Source organism: Neltuma alba, unplaced genomic scaffold (assembly GCF_004799145.2).
Source record: "Neltuma alba isolate B1F8T4 unplaced genomic scaffold, ASM479914v2 tig00012836_pilon, whole genome shotgun sequence".
In the NCBI taxonomy this organism is placed as follows: Eukaryota; Viridiplantae; Streptophyta; class Magnoliopsida; order Fabales; family Fabaceae; genus Neltuma; species Neltuma alba.
This window is the reverse complement of record NW_021637225.1, coordinates 328,233-348,617: the sequence shown is the minus strand read 5'-3', so window position 1 is coordinate 348,617 and position 20,385 is coordinate 328,233. Positions and strand designations below refer to the sequence as shown.

Here is a 20,385-nt window from a genome sequence, read left to right as displayed (position 1 = left end):
GTTATAATAAGTATTATTATAATAAATCACATTCAATGATGAAATATTTATTAATTAATGGTTGTAATCGTGTTTTATTATTATTTTTAATTTAAAATGATTTTTCATATTTATATATTTCGGTTAATTGATTAACGAATCAAAATTTTCGGTTAATTCGGTTTCGGTTCGATGTTTAAAATTTATTCTATTCGGTTATTCAGTTATCATCGATAACTAAATCGAAAAACCGAATACTCACCCTACCTAATATCATAAAAGAATCAAAGTCTCCAAAAAGATTGATTTGGATTGGTTTCTTTAAACTTGAAGTAACACCTCACAATGTGTCTTGAAACGAGTTTGTTTATGAATAGTGCGAGTCTCTGTATACCTTATATTTCATGTTAATATTAATATTAATACTTTTTTTAATATTATTTTTATGTAATATTGACAATATTAGAAAAAATTGTAATAAAAAAATATTAAAAATTTTACGTTGCCGTTACTTAACGGCTCCGTCAATCGACGGCGGGCAGATATAGCCATGTTAACTGGAGGCAGCCCTCTCCAGCAAGCAAGCCTCTGCTCTCCTCTCTTCGTTTCTGGTACAATTCAAAAAGCTGTCTCTCTGTAAGGTGCGGACTCACTAGATCGTTGGCTTCTAAAATCTGCGACGATGGTGCTCGAGGTAAACCCCTCTTTCCCTTCTACTTGTTCCTAACGAACCCTAGCAAACGTATTTCTCATTTTTTAAAATATATCAAATTAGGGTTTTCTTATCGTTATTGGAGCCTCTTTTTTTTTTTCATTAGATTATTTTCTTCACAGGCGACAATGATCTGTATTGACAATTCCGAATGGATGCGTAACGGTGATTACTCGCCTTCTCGATTTCAAGCTCAAGCAGATGCTGTCAATCTTATCTGCGGTGCCAAAACACAGGTGAAGTTGATCATGAATGTTTATCCTCTTTTACATTTCCTTCTTCTCTGTTTATTAGTTGTCTTCGTTTCTGGGGAACTAGTTGGACGAGAAGAAAAGGTGGTATTGTTATAGGTGGCTTGAGATGGGGGCGACTTGTTCATTTATTACTGACGATCTTTCTTGCTCGAAAATATGTTTCGTTTTGTATATTTTTCTTTCTCAAGATTGACATGTTTTAATTATATTTAAAATTTCATGTTCTATATGGATCATTCCTTCTTGACCTGAACTCCTTGTTACAGTCATAGTTGCACTTTCGAGATGCCTTTTCGGGGCTTATTTGAACTCTGAATTCTGATGAATATATTTACTGATTCACAGTCAAATCCAGAAAATACAGTCGGAGTTCTCACAATGGCAGGGAAGGGAGTTCGGGTTTTGGTGACCCCCACCAGCGATCTGGGCAAGATCTTAGCTTGCATGCATGGTCAGTTTATATTCATTGAATGCTCATGTCATCGCCACACTTCGTTAATTGAATTATATCCGTTTTTTTAACTAAATCAGTTGAATCTAGGACTTGATTCGCTTGTTAAGATGGTGCCAGTGCTTCTTATACCAAGAAGTCGCGATGTTTGCTTATTAGATTTTGTTTCTGGTTGTTATAAGATTTCGCCTTTTGTGTTTCTCATTTGACGATGATGCATGTTGTTTTTTCCACTTCAAATGGGATGAGCTTAGGTGTTAGATTTGCCTGTGGAAATAATATTGTTTCTTTCTGTTTGTTAGTTTTAATTGAACTCTGTTTTAATTTTAGTAGCAGCTATATAAGATCATTTGTTAAATTGCATGCTTATTTGTGGCGTTGAACTTTTGTGGAACTCGCTTTTGTAAATGCTGAAAAAGAATTGCAGGAAATTTGCAGCTTATGGCGTTTTTGGCTTTACTTAAACTCTTCTGTTCACGTTGAAGTTTATTTTCTTAATCTTAATCTTAATCTTGTAAATTAGGACTAGAAATAGGTGGTGAAATGAACCTAGCCGCTGGTATTCAAGTGGCACAATTGGCTCTCAAACATCGGCAAAATAAGAAACAGCAGCAAAGAATCATCATTTTTGCTGGAAGGTATGCTTGGCTATGTCTTCTTTTATTTGTTATCATATTTTGTTGAGTTAATTAGGTTTTTTCTTTAATGCTCCCCTCCATTTCTTTTTAGTCCCGTCAAGCACGAGAAGAAGATGCTGGAGATGATTGGGAGAAAACTAAAAAAGAACAGTGTAGCCCTTGACATTATTAATTTTGGTGAAGAAGATGAAGGCAAGACTGAAAAGCTGGAAGCACTTCTCGCAGCCGTTAATAATAATGATACAAGCCACATTGTCCATGTTCCAGCTGGTCCCAATGCTCTTTCTGATGTACTTATAAGGTAGTGTATTGAATATTGAATTACTTGTTTTCTCTTTAGTTTTTGGTTTCATGTAAGAAGTCATGTTGTGATTTTGGATATTTATGTAACATTATTTTGTGGCAGTACACCTATTTTTACTGGCGATGGGGAAGGTGGAAGTGGCTTCGCTGCTGCAGCAGCTGCAGCTGCAGCTGGTGGTGTATCTGGTTTTGAGTTTGGTGTCGATCCAAACTTGGATCCTGAGCTAGCTCTCGCTTTAAGAGTTTCAATGGAGGAGGAGAGGGCCAGACAGGAGGCAGCTGCAAAAAAGGCTGCTGAGGATGCTGCCAAACAGGAGAAAGGAGATGATCAGCAAGCCAGTTCACAAGATGCAACAATGACTGAGCGAACCAGTGCTGCAACATCTGAAGCTGATAACAAGACAAATGATATGATGGTTGGTTTATTTTGTCCTTCCAACTGTTATTATTCTGCCTATTTTCTGCTGTTGTGCTGGCAAGGGGGCTATATTGTCTTGGCTGATGCTACAAGCTAATTGACCTGTGTTTTTGATGTGATAAATAGGACCACTTCCATGTCCTGCACACCAACTTCAATTTGAATTTGACATGCTAATGTGAAGTTTTTGATTTTGCCATCATGTTACTGCTATTTTTTCATTGCCATCATGAGCACCCAAAAGGAAATGCCATGTATTTTTCCTTTTTCCCTTGCTGGTGGCTGGTGCTACAATATAGTTGGCTCTATTCTCACACCCATGATTATCAATTTATCATCATGACCTTATACATCTTTTATGGTGACCCTCTAGTTCCCAGTCTGTTTGCTCTGCATTTGTGACATTATTAGTTTGTGCATTATTCTTGTTTTTCTCTGGCTCCCTAGACATGTACTTTTTCTATGTAATCTTTCTGGAGTGATTAAAAATAGCGTGGAGGAGAATAAATGGGAGGTTCTATCTGCCCATTCTTAGTCTGCTGCTTATAAAACAATCATCCCCTTTAACTATAATTCAGCAACATTTTTTAGCCATGTGTTCATAAGAAAGACACTTCAAGTAAAGAAAAAGAAGGGGGAAACGTTTGAGACTTATTAGTGCTGTTTGAAAGGGTCTTGAATAATGGGATCCAAAATGTTAGTGCTTTCTTGTTCTATATTTTTATGTATTTATGTGTTGAAAATTTTCCATAAATAGAATTTAACAATGATGGTGGTACTTTTATTCTTGGAATTGATCTTCAAATGCAAACAGGATGATGAGAATGCTCTCCTGCAGCAAGCACTTGCGATGTCAATGGATGATCCTGCCATTAACCAGGACTTAAGAGACACAGATATGTCAGAAACAACTGCAGAAGATCCTGATTTGGCACTTGGTTAGTTTTTATGCTGTTCAGAAACTCTTCATTCATACTCGAGTGACTTGCATCTCTGTCCTTTACTTCTGGTCTCTTAATCCGTGGGAAGTGCCACGTGGTTCTATTACTTGGTTATTGAACTAATTACGAAATTGAGAGGCATGAATCTTGGATTGGTGAGGAAGGAGAGGGGATATCTTGTGCGTGCCTATAGCAAAGATGGATGTAACAATTTTTTTAATTCATTTTGGTGTTTAGGATCTCTTGGCATCATGTCATTGCACAGGATTGCTTAGCATGCATCTGTGTATTTTCTTGGGTCCTTCTACTCGTTTGAGGGCTGACATTAGTTGAATGGTAGTCCTGAGCCATGAGAACCTGAGTGTGACCTGGACATGGGATCTAATTGATTTGCATCTCTTCTTGGATTATATTGTAACTCAAAAAAATATTAATGGATGTCCTGCTTTTTACCGATTCTTGGTTATTTCTTGTTTTGCAGCCCTTAAGTTGTCAGTAACAGACAATACAAAGGACTCGGCAAGCCAGTCAGACATGAGTAAATTGTTGGCTGATCAGTCATTCGTATCTTCTATCCTCGCCTCAGTATGTTTGATATATCCTGTAGTTTTTTAGTACTGTTAAAATTTTGTTCCATATGTTCTGAACTAAGTAGTTATTCATTGCTATTGCAGCTTCCTGGTGTTGACCCAAATGACCCATCTGTCAAAGATCTGCTGGCCTCCATGCAAAATCAGTCTGAGGTGAGTATTTTGCCTGATGATATCCTAATACGATGTATGGATTTCTTTTAATAGCTCAAAAGAAAGAAAGAAAAACCTATTGCCATGTTCTTGAATCAAAATATGATATATAATTGTTTTCTCGAGAGAATTAATCATATCTTGAGCTATTAAAAAATTTGCTTATAGTGTTTTTATCAAAAAGTTTGATTGCAAATATTCAAAAACTGTATCTAGGTTTTGTCCCGCCGTTTTTGGAGAACTAACTTTGGTGGATTTTCATGTATAAACATAAAAGATATGCAAGCGACAGCGTGCTGGTTTTAATAACTACCTATCTCGCATTGCTAGCATTTTGACATATTGTTGGTATTTTGGTTTATTGTCTGCACTCTTGTTGGTCCCCTGATCGTTCTTCTAATAATCAGCCGCAGCAGAAGAATGAAGACAAGCCGCCAAATGAGGAGGAAAAGAAATAATCTTGTGGATCTTAGTGTCCATGCCAGGCTTTATATTCTGTTCCCTTGATAGACAAATTTGTTAGCATGTTGGATGGTGGTTCAAAATAGGGCACTCTTTGGAACTGATGTTTGGTTCCATGACTTAAGTTCTAGATGATTGTTAAGTTACGCGTTGCTGTTGGCCGAGCTTTGCAACGTGGCCACTCGGGGAGGAACATTCGAACCATTTATATATATATATATATATATATATATATATATATTTCAATATCTTCAAATATATATTTCATATAGATCCTTCCGATTTTCGAAATTGATTTATAGGCTATAGCATATTAGTATGTAGTTTGGGTTTTCTTGCGGGCCATTTGATGCTGGCAGATGCATTATTCAATTTTTATGATTTTTTTTTTTTAAATTTCAAACGCAAAAGGTAGGGCGTAGTTGTGCATATTTGTACATTGCAATCACGCAATGTTTAAAGTCAGACCGGGGTCTCCTTTTTTATTGTTTAACCCGTAGTCTAATCGGTAAGAAAATGAATAAAATAATATTATATGCATGCATAATATATATTTAAGGATTAAAATACCAATTAATCAAAAGACGTCATATGTTGAATTATCTTTGTGGTTATGGTTAAACCGCAACATGTCAAAATACAATAACAAGGGGAAATCTTGAATTGTTCAACCTATGCTGATAAAATTATTCAACTCATGTTAATAAAGTCATGTATGGTGTGTGGGCATGTATCTGTTGCGTCAATGATGGCAATGGCATTCTTTGGTGGAATTGAATACTATTTCCTGTCTTAATTATAAGACCTATTTGGAAAAATTAAAAAACTTAGTTAAATTAGTTATTTATAATGAATAGATGTTTTTCTTAAAATATGCTTGCTAATCGAATTTGTTATCTAAAACTATTATTATTAGAAGGATTATTTTGAAAAAAATAAATAAATATGATAGATAAAATAGATTGAGATCTTATATTTAGGATTACAATAAAAATCAAATAAGGTCTTATATTAAAGACAGGAGGTAGTAAATGCTATCTTTGGTCTTTAATATAAGAGTTAATTAATTAATTTAAGTAGATTATGAAAATTTATTAAGTTAGTTATTTGTAATTATTAAGTATTATCTTTTCTATAATATCCTTGATAATTTTGTATATTAGTTATAATTATGATTTGAATAAATTTTTAGCATGTGTAACTACTAGAAGGGTTATTTAAAAAAAATGAAAGACAAAGTAAACCAGAATCTTATATTTAGGATCAAATTAAAAATCAAACTAATTTTTAGATTAAGGACAAGAAGTACTCTTCCGGTTCTTAATATAAAACCCAATTGTCAAGTTGATTTTGATTCTAAATATAAGACCTATTTTTCATATTTATCAATTTTTTCTAAATTACCTCTATTGATACTCCCACAACCACAATCAAATAGGAGAGAGAGACAGAATATTAAAGAAGATGATTATGATGTTTTAAATATATTATATTTCTTATAATTAACTAACTTATCTAATGTTTTTAATTTAATTAAACTAGTTAAATAGGTCTTATATTAAGAATTGGAAGAGTAATATATATAAAATTAAAATAAGAGGAAATAAAATACCTTTTTTCGTTTGATTAACTTTGGAGAGTTCGCCATCCTCAAACGTGGAAAACTATGTTGCTGGCATGGTAGGAATCATCACATATAATGTCAATATTATATAAATTGATTTAAATCTCACCTTCAAGGAAAAACAGGATAAACTGAATTTTTCTTGTGAGGTATTTTTAGAGGAGCTGGAATCATTTTATAAAGAATTATAGAATATTATTAAGCGTATTATTATTGCTGTATTGTTTTAACCATCGACGCTAAGTCATCTATTCGTATGCATAGGAAGATTTTTTTAACCTACTCCTCTAATCCTATTTGTAGGATAGAGAAAAGTAATTTTTTAGTTCTATTTATAAAATATAAAAAATACAATTTCACCTTTTATTTAATATTGTGTTCACTTTATTCTAATAGGGTGTAATGTATTTAAATAAAAATAAAGTTAGAAAGTTGTTAACTTTTAAATAAGAATTAATAAGGTTTAACATTTTTCTTAATATGTAGAAGTAACCTATAAATAGGGTCAAATAAGTAATTTTTTTAAGATTATGCATTACATTACTCTAATTTTTTTAAGAATACTTTTATCTTCTCAAATAATATTTCCAAGACAAAAAATGCACTCTAAAATAAATACACTTAAGCCATCAAATTTGTGAAATGTTACCCAAGTCAGAGCATAAAAAAATGGACAAAAATGTATTTATTGAACAATATGCTTAGCTCCAAGTACAAATTTTTTAAAGGTTGGGTGTAAATGCTGGTGGAAAAAAAAAAAAGGTTGGGTGTAAATATTAAATAATTGATTTATGCAACCATTCAAATCTCGATATCCTAGTGTCACTACAATGAGTAGTCAGAGCATAAGCGTTTAAAATCTTTAAATACTCATATATGTGGGGGTTTTCAGTAGGGGGTTTGGGTAGATAAGACTGTTGGAAATGTAAAAATTGGATAAACTTACTACTGAAAAATACCTCCATTAATATAAGAACTAATTTAATTTTTATTTTAGTATTAAATATAAGACTACAATTTATTTTATTTTTTATATTTATTTTTTTAAGGTAATATTTGTATTGTAGTAATTACACATGCTAAATATTATGTCAAATAGTAATTTTAGCTAATACATATAATTAACAAGAATACTTTAAAAATAATATATTTTATTACAAATAATTGATTTAATTAATTTTTAATCTCTCTAAATTAGTTAATGAAGTCTTATGTTAAGAAATGGAAAAAAAAAAACTAAACTCATTTGAAAATTACCAATTTAAAAAGCTGATTAAATTATTTATTTTCAGGCAAAGACCCAAAAAATCAAAAGCGACCTTGCCTGATAGGCCTGCCATGTCCAACGAGGCTCCAACGAAGGGGCGCTTTTATGTAGCAGTGATCTTTTTCAGGTCCAACGGATGAAACAGACGGCTTTTGGTTTATATTTGATACGTTGACGACGTAAACCTTTTTACGTATTATTCGTTCGATTCACCAAAAATGTCGTAAATCAGTGCACCTTACGTTTTGGATGTTTCATGCTTTTATTCTTACATGTAAGAGAATAAAATTGTCAAAAAAGTTAGAAAAATACACTTATTCTCTTTAAATCTCATCAGTATTTTTCTTCTATATTTGTTTTTAATACTTAATAGAAGGTAAATAGAAGAAAGAAAGGCTGGTAAAAAAAAAAAAAGCAAGAAAGAAAGAAATATATCTCAAGAAGTTTGAGCTAAAAATAGTTCATAATAATAGATAATAGTAGTAGAATATTTCTTCCGGTTCAAAATATAAGTTAAACTTTATCCATTACGTTTATCAAAAAAATAATTAAAATTAATTTAAAATAATAAATGTGTAAGGCATATATTTATTTTTTCTAATATAACTTTATTAATGAAGAGAATAAGTAAAAAATATAATAAATGAATTAAAAAAGAGAAAGAATATATGGGGTAAAATTAAAAAAACCTTATTAAATACTTGAATAAAAATAAATATCTTGAAAAAACTAACCTCTTAAAAAAAATTTAGCTTATATTTTGAATTAAGGGAGTACAAGCCAATATTTTATTTTTGGCCAAAACAAGGCTATTGGAAATCATGAAACGTGTGATTTTTATAGTGGTGGCGAAAATTCCATTATTCCCCATTTACGGAGCAGGCATGAGCCTTGAGCAGCCGCCGCCCTTGACCCTACCAAAAGCTCCATTCCCAATGCAACAAAACAAACCCAGAGCAGACTTTTCCTTTTTCTATCAAAATATAAACCCACCCCTTTTCACGTGTCCCTTTCTCTCTCTTCTCTCTCCCAAAATCATTTCCCTTACATCAATACCGCCAGTCGGCCCAAAAAAAAAAATGTTGATTTAATTTTGATTTTATTTTTAAATATAAAATCATATCATCTGCGGTTCTAATTATAAGAGTTAGTTGACTAATTTAAGGAGATTAAAAAAATAAGTTGAGTTAGTTATTTGTTCTGAATAAATATTGTCTTTCCTAAAATATCCTTACTAATTAAGTGTATTGGCTAAAACTACCATTGTTAGAAAGACTATTTTGAAAAAAACATGTATAAGTATGAGAGACAAACTGGATTGGGGTGTTATATTTAGGACCAAAATAAAAGTCAAACAAGATATTATATTAAAGATAGGAGATAGTAATTCACTTTATCTTTTATATTTATATATATTTTTAAGATAGTTTTTTTAATAATAGTAATTTTAGCTAATACACTTGATTAACAATGATATTTTAGAAAAGATAACATCTATTTATTATAAATTACTAACCTAACTTATTTTTTTAATTTGCTTAAATTAATCAACTAGCTCTTATATTTAAAATCGGAGGTAATATTATATTCTGAACCGCTTTGGTGCAAATATACTAAAATCCACTCACTCGCTCTTATGTCTCTATCTTTTTCCAATACTCTTCCCACTTTATTTATAAAGTAGAGAAAAAAATATTTCCCCCCTCAATATAGGTCAATTTTTTAAAATTTATTTTAATAAAATGTATTGAAGTTGTCTTAAGAGAGTACCACTTTATTTCTTAAATTTAATTCTTCGTGTGACTCAACTCCAGCCCCTCAATGTTACATCTCATTATCAAAATTTGAAGCTCTTAATGTAAATTATTCTTTAGGACAAAGAAGTTAATTTCCAATACTAGCCCCTCAACCACATTCCATGTATGCTTTTCTTCCTTTTTCTCCTTCTTCAACCGGTCTTCTCTCATAATTATGATTTTGGATTTTGTTTCTTATTCACTGCCAGGAGCCATCCTTTTGTGATAGGGTCAGAGAGGGGATCAAAGAATAGGATAAGAATTACAAAAAAGAAGATAAAATTATTTCTCTCGACACAAAAACACGCATTATTGTTCCCGGTGGCATCTATAGATGGATAAGATGGTGTATTTTCTGTCAAACTCGTGTGGCTTGCATGGAATATAAAATATAAATCAAGCTATTCATATATATGTATATTAACAAATAAACCATATCATTCATATTTGTCAACATCAACAATATGATTATTATTATTTTTTTAATACATCATATCTAGGTCGATGTATACTTGCGCCTGGACGTTAGCGTACTGAATCAAAGTCCTCCGTTCCAACCAGACACTGTAAAGAACATTTTCAAGTTCATAGAACCCTCCAATCAAGTGTCGCATGCGAGACTTGTTAGCGCTCCGTAATTGTAATATGCAGAGAGGTCCCTCCCCCGTTCCACCTAGGCCGGCAATCTTAGGCGGAAGCCAAAGTCCACCTTGTCTGTTCTCATTTGTCAGCCTCTGTCCAAGCCCTGTCTTGGCCTTCTCTTTCTCCACAATCACAAATTGAAAACCACTATAAGAAACCCACAAACGCTCGAGACTTTGGGGATGCCTTAGAGATGGGACAGAAAGCTGCCTCGTTAACTTCACACCCTCTCTCTGTTTTTCTCCTCTTGCTCTCTTTCTATGGCTCTGTAGTTTGTGCCAAATACATTAAGTACAATACCGGCGCCGGGATCGTTGATGGCAAATTGAACGTTCATTTGGTGGCACATACTCATGACGATGTTGGTTGGCTCAAAACCATTGATCAGTACTATGTTGGATCAAATAATAGTATTCAGGTTAGAATTTAATCTTACTGATTCGGCTCAGTCTTTCGTCTTTCAAAGGCTTTCACTTTTCTTCTTGGTTCTGAATGAATGTCCACACTTGTTTTCTAGGGGGCGTGTGTTCAAAATGTGCTGGACTCGCTCGTGGTATCACTTCAGCGAGATCCTAATAGGAAGTTCGTGTATGCCGAGATGGTACAGATCCGTGAACTCAACCTCTGGACTCTAAAGTTTGTTTCCATTTGATACAAAATGGAATTTTCAGTTTGAGCGTGGAAACTCGAGGACAAGCTAATTCAATACCAGTCATTATCTTAACATATGACTCGCATTTGAAGCTCAAACAGCGCTGGATGCCTGAGAGTCAATTCAAATTCATTCAATCTGCAAATTATTCTGGTCTAATTTATATTCTTCATTAATAATGACAGGCGTTCCTCCATCGATGGTGGGTAGAGCAGAGTCCAGAAACGCAAGAACAAGTGCGAAAACTAGTAGATGCTGGTCAACTGGAATTCGTGTAAGCGCGTCATTCGTTTCTTATACTCATGAACCGCTTGCGTTCTTCATCTTGCTGTGTCTCCGTATGAGAAAATTACCATCCACGACGCTCCATTCTGTACGGACGATACTGTGATGTAAATTTCTGTGTCGGCAGGAATGGAGGATGGTGCATGCACGACGAAGCCACGTGTCACTACATAGACATGATTGACCAGACCACTCTGGGCCATCGCTTTATCAAGCAACAATTCAATAAGACTCCTCGAGCTGGCTGGCAGATTGATCCGTTCGGCCATTCTGCGGTTCAAGCTTACCTACTCGGTGCTGAGGTGGGCCTTTTGGTTGTTGTCGCTTTTATTATCTTTTCCCAAAATTACATTTTTATACATTCAACGCAAACTCCTTTTTCTTTTTTTGCCTCTTAAATCAGTCATACCTCACTCAATTCAGTGGGACTCATTGTCCTGACCCTGGACATAAGAGAATCTGGACTCCCATTTTAGTCGTACGATTATGGGCTCTTCATGTTTCTGCAGCTAGGATTCGACTCTGTACATTTTGCTAGGATTGATTATCAGGACAGAGCTGTTCGCAAAAATGATAAATCTCTTGAAGTTGTTTGGCGAGGGTCCAAGACATTTGGTTCTTCAGCTCAGGCATGGATCGCTGCTTTTGCTTAGAATGACTGATTGCGTCAATTTTAATTGATTCTCAATCTTTTCCCCCATTGTTGTGATTTTGCAGATTTTTGCCAATGCCTTCCCTGTTCATTATAGTCCCCCAAAAGGCTTTGGTTTTGAAGTCAGCAGTGACTACGTTCCCGTACAGGTTCTAACATTTAAAACTTAAAGAAGCTTAATGTCGAAAAATTTGTCAAGTGCATGGCTCATTGCTGACCATGCTCAAATAAATAAATGACAGGACGATCCTCTTCTATTTGATTACAATGTTGAACAGCGAGTCAATGATTTCATTAATGCTGCTATCACCCAAGTAGGCTCTTTCGCTTGGAGGTTAATTTTTCTGAATAACGTGTATTTTTCTCCTCAAACTTTGAAGCACTGACTAAAGTTGTGCTCCCCATCATAGGCAAACGTGACAAGGACAAACCATATTATGTGGACAATGGGTGATGATTTCCAATACCAATATGCTGAGAATTGGTTCAAGCAAATGGACAAGTTAATTCACTATGTCAATAAGGTAAGTATTGAGCTATTGATGTGTGTATGAGCAGGGGGTATGCAATTGGGATTCAAATACGTGTTTTGTGTGTGCTCAATCTTGTCAGGATGGCAGAGTGAATGCCTTATATTCTACTCCATCTCTCTACACCAATGCAAAGAATGCTGCAAAACAGTCATGGCCACTGAAAACTGATGATTACTTCCCGTAAGGATATGTTTAATCTTTACTATTAATTATTATATAACCAATTTGTGTGGAATCAACTGCATATTCACATGCCCGATGGTTTCTGGCAGTTATGCCGATAGACCAAATGCTTATTGGACAGGCTTTTTCACCAGCCGCCCGGCCTTGAAGCGATATGTTAGGGCTCTAAGTGGATACTATCTGGTATAACATCATCATCATTACTCTAATATGTTGCTTAATGGATGCTTTTTTGAGATGGATTTTCTACTTATTATCAAGAATTACCGAATATGGATATATAGGCATCAAGACAACTTGAATTTTTAGCGGGAAAGAAACCTACGACAGACCATACTTTTGGCCTCGGAGATGCTCTAGGAGTAGCTCAACACCATGACGCTGTCACCGGAACCGCCAAACAACATACTACAAATGACTATGCCAAACGACTGGCTATTGGAGCCACTAAGGTAAGGAGCTGGAGCTTCTTCAAAATTTGACTTTTGTATTCTGTTTTGTCCAAGAACTCATTATTTTGTTTGTCACCTTCTAGGCTGAAGCTCTCGTTAGTTCCTCTTTGGCTTGTCTTGCTAGTAAACAACCAGTGACAGAATGTTCAGCACCGTCATCTACATTTTCCCAGGTAATGTTAAGCAATAAATGATTCCGCCTTTAAATCTTAGGTAGTGTTATCCTTAGTTCTCAAACTGTCTTGCTTTTTTTTTTTTGGTTAATTTTTTTAATTTTATTTTGACAGTGTCAATTACTCAATATCAGCTACTGCCCAATAACAGAAGAAAATATTCCACAAGCAAAGAGCTTGGTAATATTTTCATAGTTTCTTCTAATCTCATGAAACTTTCCTTAAATCTTACATGTCATACATTGATAATTGCTTCCAGGTAGTAGTGGCATACAACCCACTTGGATGGAACCGTACCGACATTATCAAAATTCCCGTGAGTATCCATCTCTTGCTCCTAATATCATAAAGTTGACTCTAGTTTCACATAAAACTCTGCATTATGGGGGGTCTTTTTCTCACTTTTTTTGTGGGAAAAGCACTGTTAGACGTTTTGTATAATATCTGCTCAATTCTGATGGTTACAATTTTACAACAGGTCAATGATGCCAACCTTGTTGTCAAAGATTCGTCAGGGAATAATCTTGCAGCACAATTAGTGGAGATCGATAATGTAACGCTGAATTTGAGAAAATTGTATGTGAATGCTTATTTAGGGTTGTCACCAAAAGAAGCCCCGAAATTCTGGCTTCTTTTTCAGGCGTCTGTGCCTCCCCTTGGGTGGAGTACATACTTCATTTCTAAGGCTTCAGGAAAAGGTGAAGTTCTTACGTTCTCGTTTTCTCCTTAAAGAGGAGCATTGCACTAATCATGTGAAACCAGGGTGGAACGTAAAGACTACTTCCTTCCATTACTGTTTTTGACTCCTTTTTCTAAATATGTTAGGAGGAAGAAGAAACGGCCTTTTCACATCTGGCAGTAGCCTCACGAGAGAAAATATTGAAATCGGACCAGGAAATCTGAAGATGTCTTTTTCTTCAACCTCTGGACAACTCAAACGGATATATAATTCAAGAACGGGAGTGAGTAATTTTGCATCTTCATCCGCCATAGAGGAATGCGGGCAATTTTTGTTGAATGAACTTGTACCTGCAATATATTGATAAACTACATGCTGCAAGTGGCATGCATGGAATCCTATTTACCCATAAGGGTTCTATTTTATTCATGTAAAAGTACATATTAGTAACGGCTATCTTTTGTTGAGATCATATTCGCGAAATCATTTCTAATTACTTAAATAATTGGAGATTACTATGCATAAGTCAGTCTATGAAGGCCAAGCTGTGCTGCTGATATGAGTTTAGCTTCACTTTCTTTTTATTGAGATATTTTTTAGTTAATGTAATGGAGAATATTTCATCATTTGAGAATTTAATTAGGTCGATGTACCGGTACAACAAAGCTATCTCTGGTATGGTTCTAGCGCTGGTGACGATGATGGTCAGGTGCGTCGTGTCGCTTCAAAGACAAAAGCACTCACTCTAACAGCAAAAAGAATTCGTCAATATAATTGGTGTGTTTCCTCATGCGCAGGCATCTGGCGCGTACATTTTCCGACCTAATGGTGCTCCTCCAACTGTTGTTTCAAGATCAGTAAGTTTCTTCTTCCAATGGGTCAACTCACCAAAATTTTAATGCATTAGGTTCTTTTATGGCTAGTGGGTATAAGATGACACAAGAAATGAGGTTAATAACTTAACAAGGCAGTCATATTCGCTAGATCTCCTCCCACTCCATAAGTTTTTTTTTTTTTTTTTAAATTTCTTGCAGAACATCTTTTGTGTCAGATGAATTTTGACTTGATTTCAAATACAGGTACCACTAAGGTTATCCGTGGACCACTAGTGCATGAGGTTCAACAGCAGTTTAATCCTTGGATTTACCAGGTCAGTATCTTGCCTACATGACATTTTGTGGTTCTGACTTATTCCTAAATTTTTCTCATGGATTATTTATATGTAGGCTACAAGGCTTTACAAAGACAAAGAGCATGCTGAAATTGAATTCACTGTAAGTTGAGGATGGCCTAATGTGGAGTTATTTTAGTGACAAATCGGCTTCTCATGAAATTTTAATTTTTAAAGATCGGTCCAATTCCTACTGATGATCAAGTTGGAAAGGAGGTTATCACACGAATAACAGCAAATATGGCCACAAACAAGGAGTTTTATACTGATTCTAATGGAAGAGATTTTCTGAAACGGGTAACTCTCATGCACAATGTTCCTTATGAATATTGTTAAACTGTAAAGGCAAACGTGCAATGCTTACCGGTGACTTGTTCTGTCGTCAATGTAGGTTCGTGATTTCAGGGAAGATTGGCCCCTTCAAGTTACCCAACCTATAGCAGGAAACTACTATCCAGTAAGATTTTAACCCTATTAATTTCATTTGGAACTTGAGGTAAAGAAAAACGAGTTCCCAACAGAGGGAATGAGCTAAGAAAGTCTTGATTTTGTTGGTAAAAAAATCAAACTCAAACTTACTTTCTCCATTTCCAGCTTAATCTTGGAATTTATATCAAGGACAAAAAAAATGAATTCTCAGTCTTAGTTGACCGTGCCACGGGTGGAGCTAGCATCCAAGATGGCGAGGTAGAACTTATGCTTCACAGGTACAATATTAACCCAAATGATGCTTTTCCCCGTACGGTTACGTTGTAGTTCTAAACTCGGTCGTCTCGCCTGAACATTGACCGTTGCTTTTTACAACTTCAGGCGGATGCTCTTTGATGATGGTAGAGGAGTAGATGAAGCTCTCGATGAACAAGTCTGCATAAAACACAGATGTGAAGGACTAACAGTATGACAATACGGACGATTACTTATATATTTATGCATCTTAATTAAGTCTTACTTAACATAACTGCAACCATTAAGAAGGTGGCCATCATCAGATGTTGATTGATCTGTTCCGTATCATGTCACTCTAAATCTTGTATCAGATCAGGGGAAATTACTATGTAAGCATCCACCAGCTTGGAGCAGGCGCACGCTGGCGCCGTACAACTGGCCAGGAAATTTACTCCCCATTTTTACTGGCTTTTGCTCATGATGTACGGCTTCACTGTAGCCTCTTCATACATATTTAGTGTCATCGTCATATCGCAACTTCTAAAATATTTTACTTCATCAGACATTGGAAAATTGGAAGTCCGCGTATTTGACAAAAGGAACAGTGGTGGATCCAAACTATAGCTTGCCTCAAAATGTTGCACTGATAACCCTTCAGGTAGGCCAAGCAGCACATAACAATTATAGAACTTGTCATATACTTTCTCTCTCCGGCAATCTCAAACTCACAAGTTTTGCAGGAGTTGGATGATGGATCGGTGCTTCTTCGATTGGCTCATCTATATGAGGTAAACTTGAGATGAACCGCGCTTGTTACGATCGAGCTTGTGTATTAATACATATTTTAGTGCAATATAGTCTTCGCCTTTCCCGGTTATTCTAGCTGCATCCTGTATCTTATGGATGTTTCTATCATATTTTTCTCTACGGGGTCAGCCAAGTGAAGACGCTGAGTACTCAAGTCTGAGCAAAGTTGAACTGAAGAAGCTGTTTGCTAACAAAAATGTACGCGTCTCTGGTTTTTGTGACGGGAATTAGTCTGCAAGTTTAGTCAATTCTTGTGGAGAAGTTGTGAATATTAATTGTGGGTAATTGGTGTTGTATTTGGCAGATAAAGGAGTTGAAGGAAGTGAGCTTATCAGCGAATCAAGAGAAGTCAGAGATGAAGAAGCTGCGTTGGAAGGTTGAAGGAGATAACAGTCAAGAGCCTCAGGCAGTGAAGGGTGGCCCAGTCAACATGTCTGATTATATTGTCGAGCTTGGTCCCATGGAAATACGCACTTTCTTGTTGAAGTTTTAACGACTCCATGTGATTTAAGATTATAGGATATGGTTTGTAAGCGTCCCAGCAACAGGGCTCCTTGTAACAATCTTGCTTGCCCGACACACGAAAAATAAGTCTGATTCTGTTCTCATTTATTTTGCTCTTTTGGTTTTCAGATTATGATTGACTAGGACTTGATTTGAACGGGAAAATATTAAGAGGGAGAACTTTCAAAATGTTTTTTTAAAAAAAAAACTAATTTTAGAGCTTTTCTTATACTATATTCTTTTCTTTTTTAACTCTCTCTTAAGTCGAAAGTAAGTCTGTCAATTATTATTTTATTCTCGTTCACTTTATATATTGTTAAAGTTATATTGCGTGTAAAATGCAAATTAAAATTTCACACTGCTTAAACTAAAGGAAGCTTTTGTGTATTTATAGTATACTAAGATGAGAATTTGAATACATAGATGATAGATAAAGAGAGAATAAAATGAATTATTATAAGGAAAAATCGCAAAAATATTCATAAAATTAAAAAATTGTAAATCAGGTATTATGTCATTTTTATTTGCCATTCAATTATTGTTAGAACCTATAGAAGCCTGATAATGACTCCTAATTTGCGATTTTTTCCTCTTATAATGTCACTTTTTTTTTTTGGGACAATCTAAGCACAAAGTTTCACATTTAAATTGAAAGAAGGTTTTCCATCAGGTGTTAAATTGCTCCAACAACAAAAAAAACATTATTTTTCTGAATGTTTTGCGCGATTTCTATTCCATCTCGTGAATATATTTGGCCAAAAAGGTATACATATTGAAGATAGGATTTATACAAAGAAAAAAGGAAGTTGGTGGCAAAAAAGGAAAGGAAAGTTCAACTTTTTCATATTATACACGCACGCATTCGGCCATACCGGCATGCACGCGGGAAGCTTTTCAGGGCAGTTAAAGAAACAACTGTCGAACCCCGCGGGATTAGATCGACTGGCTGGGATCGTCCTAGCTTAACCACGGATCTCGGATTCGAGACGTGAAAACGCAGCACTCCAAGGGGCCAGGGGGCGCCGTCCGTATGGATCCTTGTAAGCCTCAGAATCCGGATTAGTCTGGGGACGTTGTCACGGCTGAAAGACGTCTATTTTCCTGGGGGATACCGGATGGAGTAATCCAAAAAAAAGAAGCAACTGTCGAGAACACCATTGCCACGTGTCGTTTCTTAATTTGCCCATTTCATCCAGACCATCTGTGTCATTTGATTTCTTCCCTTCCGCTTCCAAATTTCCAATCTGAGCTTGCAGACCTTTCATCAATGCCAATGGCTACCATGAAGCCTTCGGAAAGTACAGGGTCAATGTACCCGGAGGTAATCGAATCGAAACCTGAGCCTTCTGCACCTTCACTTCCAAATCCTAACCCTAATTCTTCGCCGCCCTCCTCTTCGTCCAATCTCTACCCTTCACTTGATCCGAGCGATTTCGCCGGAAACCTAATTCCTTATGACTATACTCCCAGCGCGCCCTCTGCTCCTCCATTGCCTCGCGAAGACGAGCTCTCTGCCCCTCCGTCGGTTCACGATGAAGAGGTGCTCCCGGCTTCCGGAGAGGTTCTTCTCAACCTTCCCGGTGCTGTTCTGAACCTCATTGATCAGCAATACAGCGTCATACTCGCTTCTGGCGATTTTACCCTCATTCGTCTCTGCCAGGGCGGCAGCGCCGTCGCTGTCCTCGCCCGCGTTGCTGATAAGATTCGTGGTCTTTGTCTAAGGAAACGGCCGCGGTTAAAGTTGACGACTCGCATTATTTCTTTTCGTTCTTCTTTCCCGATCAGAATGACGAGGGAGAGGTTCGTCAAGGGGATGTCACGAGCTATGTGTTGAGCTATGGGTTGACGATCGCGTCCAAGGGGCAGGAGGCTCTGTTGAAGGAGTTAGATGCGATTTTCGAGAATTATAGCAACTTCTCCGTGCGGGAGGTGTCTGAGGATGCGAAGAAGAAGGGAGAGGCTTTGGATACCTCGGTGGCTAAGGAAATGTCTCCTGCAGATTTGAGTTCAGGGGAAAAGAAGGAGTTCATGGAGGGGACATGCGCTGCATATTGGACCACAATAGCTCCAAATGTGGAGGGCTACAGTGGAACAGCTGCAAGATTGATTGCGCAAGGATCTGGACACCTGATTAAAGGAATATTGTGGCGCGGCGATGTGACGGCGGAAAGGTTGAAAGTGGGAAATGAGGTTTTGAAGACGAAGATGGCTCCACGTGAAAACGCAGAAGTTAGTCCTGAAACATTAAAGCGGATTAAAAGGTATGCGCAATATTTTTTGGTTCTTGAGCATTTTTAGTTATAAAAACTTAATTTGAATGATTTTCTGGAACGCATTATCTCCTCGGAATAAAGCAAGTCGAAAATCATTCTTATGAGAGAATTAATCATATCTTGAGCTATTAAAAAGTTTGCTTATAGTGTTTTTATCAAAAAGTTTGATTGCAAATATTCGAAAACTGTATCTAGGTTTTGTCCCGCCGTTTTTGGAGGACTAACTTTGGTGGATTTTCATGTATAAACATAAAAGATATGCAAGCGACAGCGTGCTGGTTTTAATAACTACCTATCTCACATTGCTAGCATTTTGACATATTGTTGGTATTTTGGTTTATTGTCTGCACTCTTGTTGGTCCCCTGATCGTTCTTGTAATAATCAGCCCCAGCAGAAGAATGAAGATCAGCCGCCAAATGAGGAAGAAAAGAAATAATCTTGTGGATCTTATTGTCCATGTCAGGCTTTATATTCTGTTCCCTTGATGGACAAATTTGTTAGCATGTTGGATGTGGTTCAAAATAGGGCACTCTTTGGAAATGGTGCTTGGTTTCATGACTTTAGTTCTAGATGATTGTTAAGTTTCGCGTTGCTGTTGGCCGAGCTTTGCAACGTGGCCGCTCGGGGAGGAACATTCGAACCATTTATATATACTCCTCCGGTCCTAATTATAAGACTCAATTGACTTATTTGAGGAGATTAAGGAAGTAAGTTAAGTTGGTTATTTATAATAAATAAGTGTTGTCATTCCTAAAATATCCTTGCTAATTAAGTATATTGGCTAAAACTATCATTATTAGAAGGATTATCTTGGAAAAAAATGCATAAATATAAGAGACAAAATGGATTGGGGTCTTATAATTAGGACCAAATAAAAAGTCAAATGGAGTCTTATAATAAGGACCGAGGAGTATTTCAATATCTTCAAATATATATTTCATATAGATCCTTCCGATTTCCGAAATTGATTTATAGTGTATTAGTATGTAGTTTGGGTTTTCTTGTGGGGCATTTGATGCTGATAGTTGCATTATTCAATTTTTATGATTTTTTTTAATTTCAAATGCAAAAAGTAGGGCGTAGTTGTGCATAGTTTTTTTTTTTTTTGATAATACAACTTTAGA

At 35.8% G+C, this 20,385-nt stretch overlaps 2 protein-coding genes across 4 annotated transcripts; both read left to right on the top strand.

The window, feature by feature from the left end:
• Positions 1–533: 533 nt before the first annotated feature.
• On the top strand, positions 534–19,871 carry LOC114731532 (26S proteasome non-ATPase regulatory subunit 4 homolog). 3 transcript variants are annotated; one of them, XM_028918729.1, is made up of 10 exons: positions 534–673; positions 814–927; positions 1,291–1,396; positions 1,920–2,034; positions 2,126–2,335; positions 2,441–2,753; positions 3,570–3,693; positions 4,178–4,281; positions 4,371–4,439; positions 19,647–19,871. In XM_028918729.1, exons 1-10 carry the CDS (start codon positions 662–664, stop codon positions 19,695–19,697), a joined length of 1,218 nt encoding a protein of 405 aa, XP_028774562.1. In that variant the 5' UTR covers positions 534–661; the 3' UTR covers positions 19,698–19,871. The 3 variants fall into 3 exon arrangements, with proteins under 3 accessions (XP_028774562.1, XP_028774564.1, XP_028774563.1); XM_028918731.1 differs by lacking the exon at positions 19,647–19,871 and adding an exon at positions 4,856–5,149; XM_028918730.1 differs by lacking the exon at positions 19,647–19,871 and adding an exon at positions 4,847–5,149.
• LOC114731536 (alpha-mannosidase) lies at positions 10,257–17,177 on the top strand. The gene is made up of 29 exons (XM_028918734.1): positions 10,257–10,648; positions 10,748–10,831; positions 11,068–11,156; positions 11,295–11,469; positions 11,677–11,796; positions 11,885–11,968; positions 12,062–12,133; positions 12,230–12,343; positions 12,432–12,532; positions 12,625–12,718; positions 12,820–12,987; positions 13,071–13,160; positions 13,275–13,340; positions 13,420–13,476; positions 13,639–13,858; positions 13,986–14,122; positions 14,483–14,548; positions 14,637–14,700; positions 14,919–14,989; positions 15,066–15,113; positions 15,188–15,307; positions 15,402–15,467; positions 15,605–15,717; positions 15,821–15,905; positions 16,048–16,158; positions 16,239–16,334; positions 16,417–16,464; positions 16,613–16,681; positions 16,788–17,177. Exons 1-29 carry the CDS (start codon positions 10,424–10,426, stop codon positions 16,974–16,976), a joined length of 3,042 nt encoding a protein of 1,013 aa, XP_028774567.1. The 5' UTR covers positions 10,257–10,423; the 3' UTR covers positions 16,977–17,177.
• Positions 19,872–20,385: the final 514 nt, after the last annotated feature.

What these genes read in the sequence shown, in the direction of transcription:
- LOC114731532 (XM_028918729.1), top strand. An exon ending in GATCTTAGCTTGCATGCATG is followed by an intron (nt 1,397 to 1,919) that starts GTCAGTTTATAT and finishes CTTGTAAATTAG; the next exon opens with GACTAGAAATAGGTGGTGAA. An exon ending in CCATGCAAAATCAGTCTGAG is followed by an intron (nt 4,440 to 19,646) that starts GTGAGTATTTTG and finishes TGTAATAATCAG; the next exon opens with CCCCAGCAGAAGAATGAAGA.
- LOC114731536 (XM_028918734.1), top strand. Translation starts at nt 10,424, where the DNA reads ATGGGACAGAAAGCTGCCTCGTTAACTTCACACCCTCTCTCTGTTTTT. An exon ending in GAAGAGATTTTCTGAAACGG is followed by an intron (nt 15,308 to 15,401) that starts GTAACTCTCATG and finishes TCGTCAATGTAG; the next exon opens with GTTCGTGATTTCAGGGAAGA. An exon ending in ACAGATGTGAAGGACTAACA is followed by an intron (nt 15,906 to 16,047) that starts GTATGACAATAC and finishes ATCTTGTATCAG; the next exon opens with ATCAGGGGAAATTACTATGT.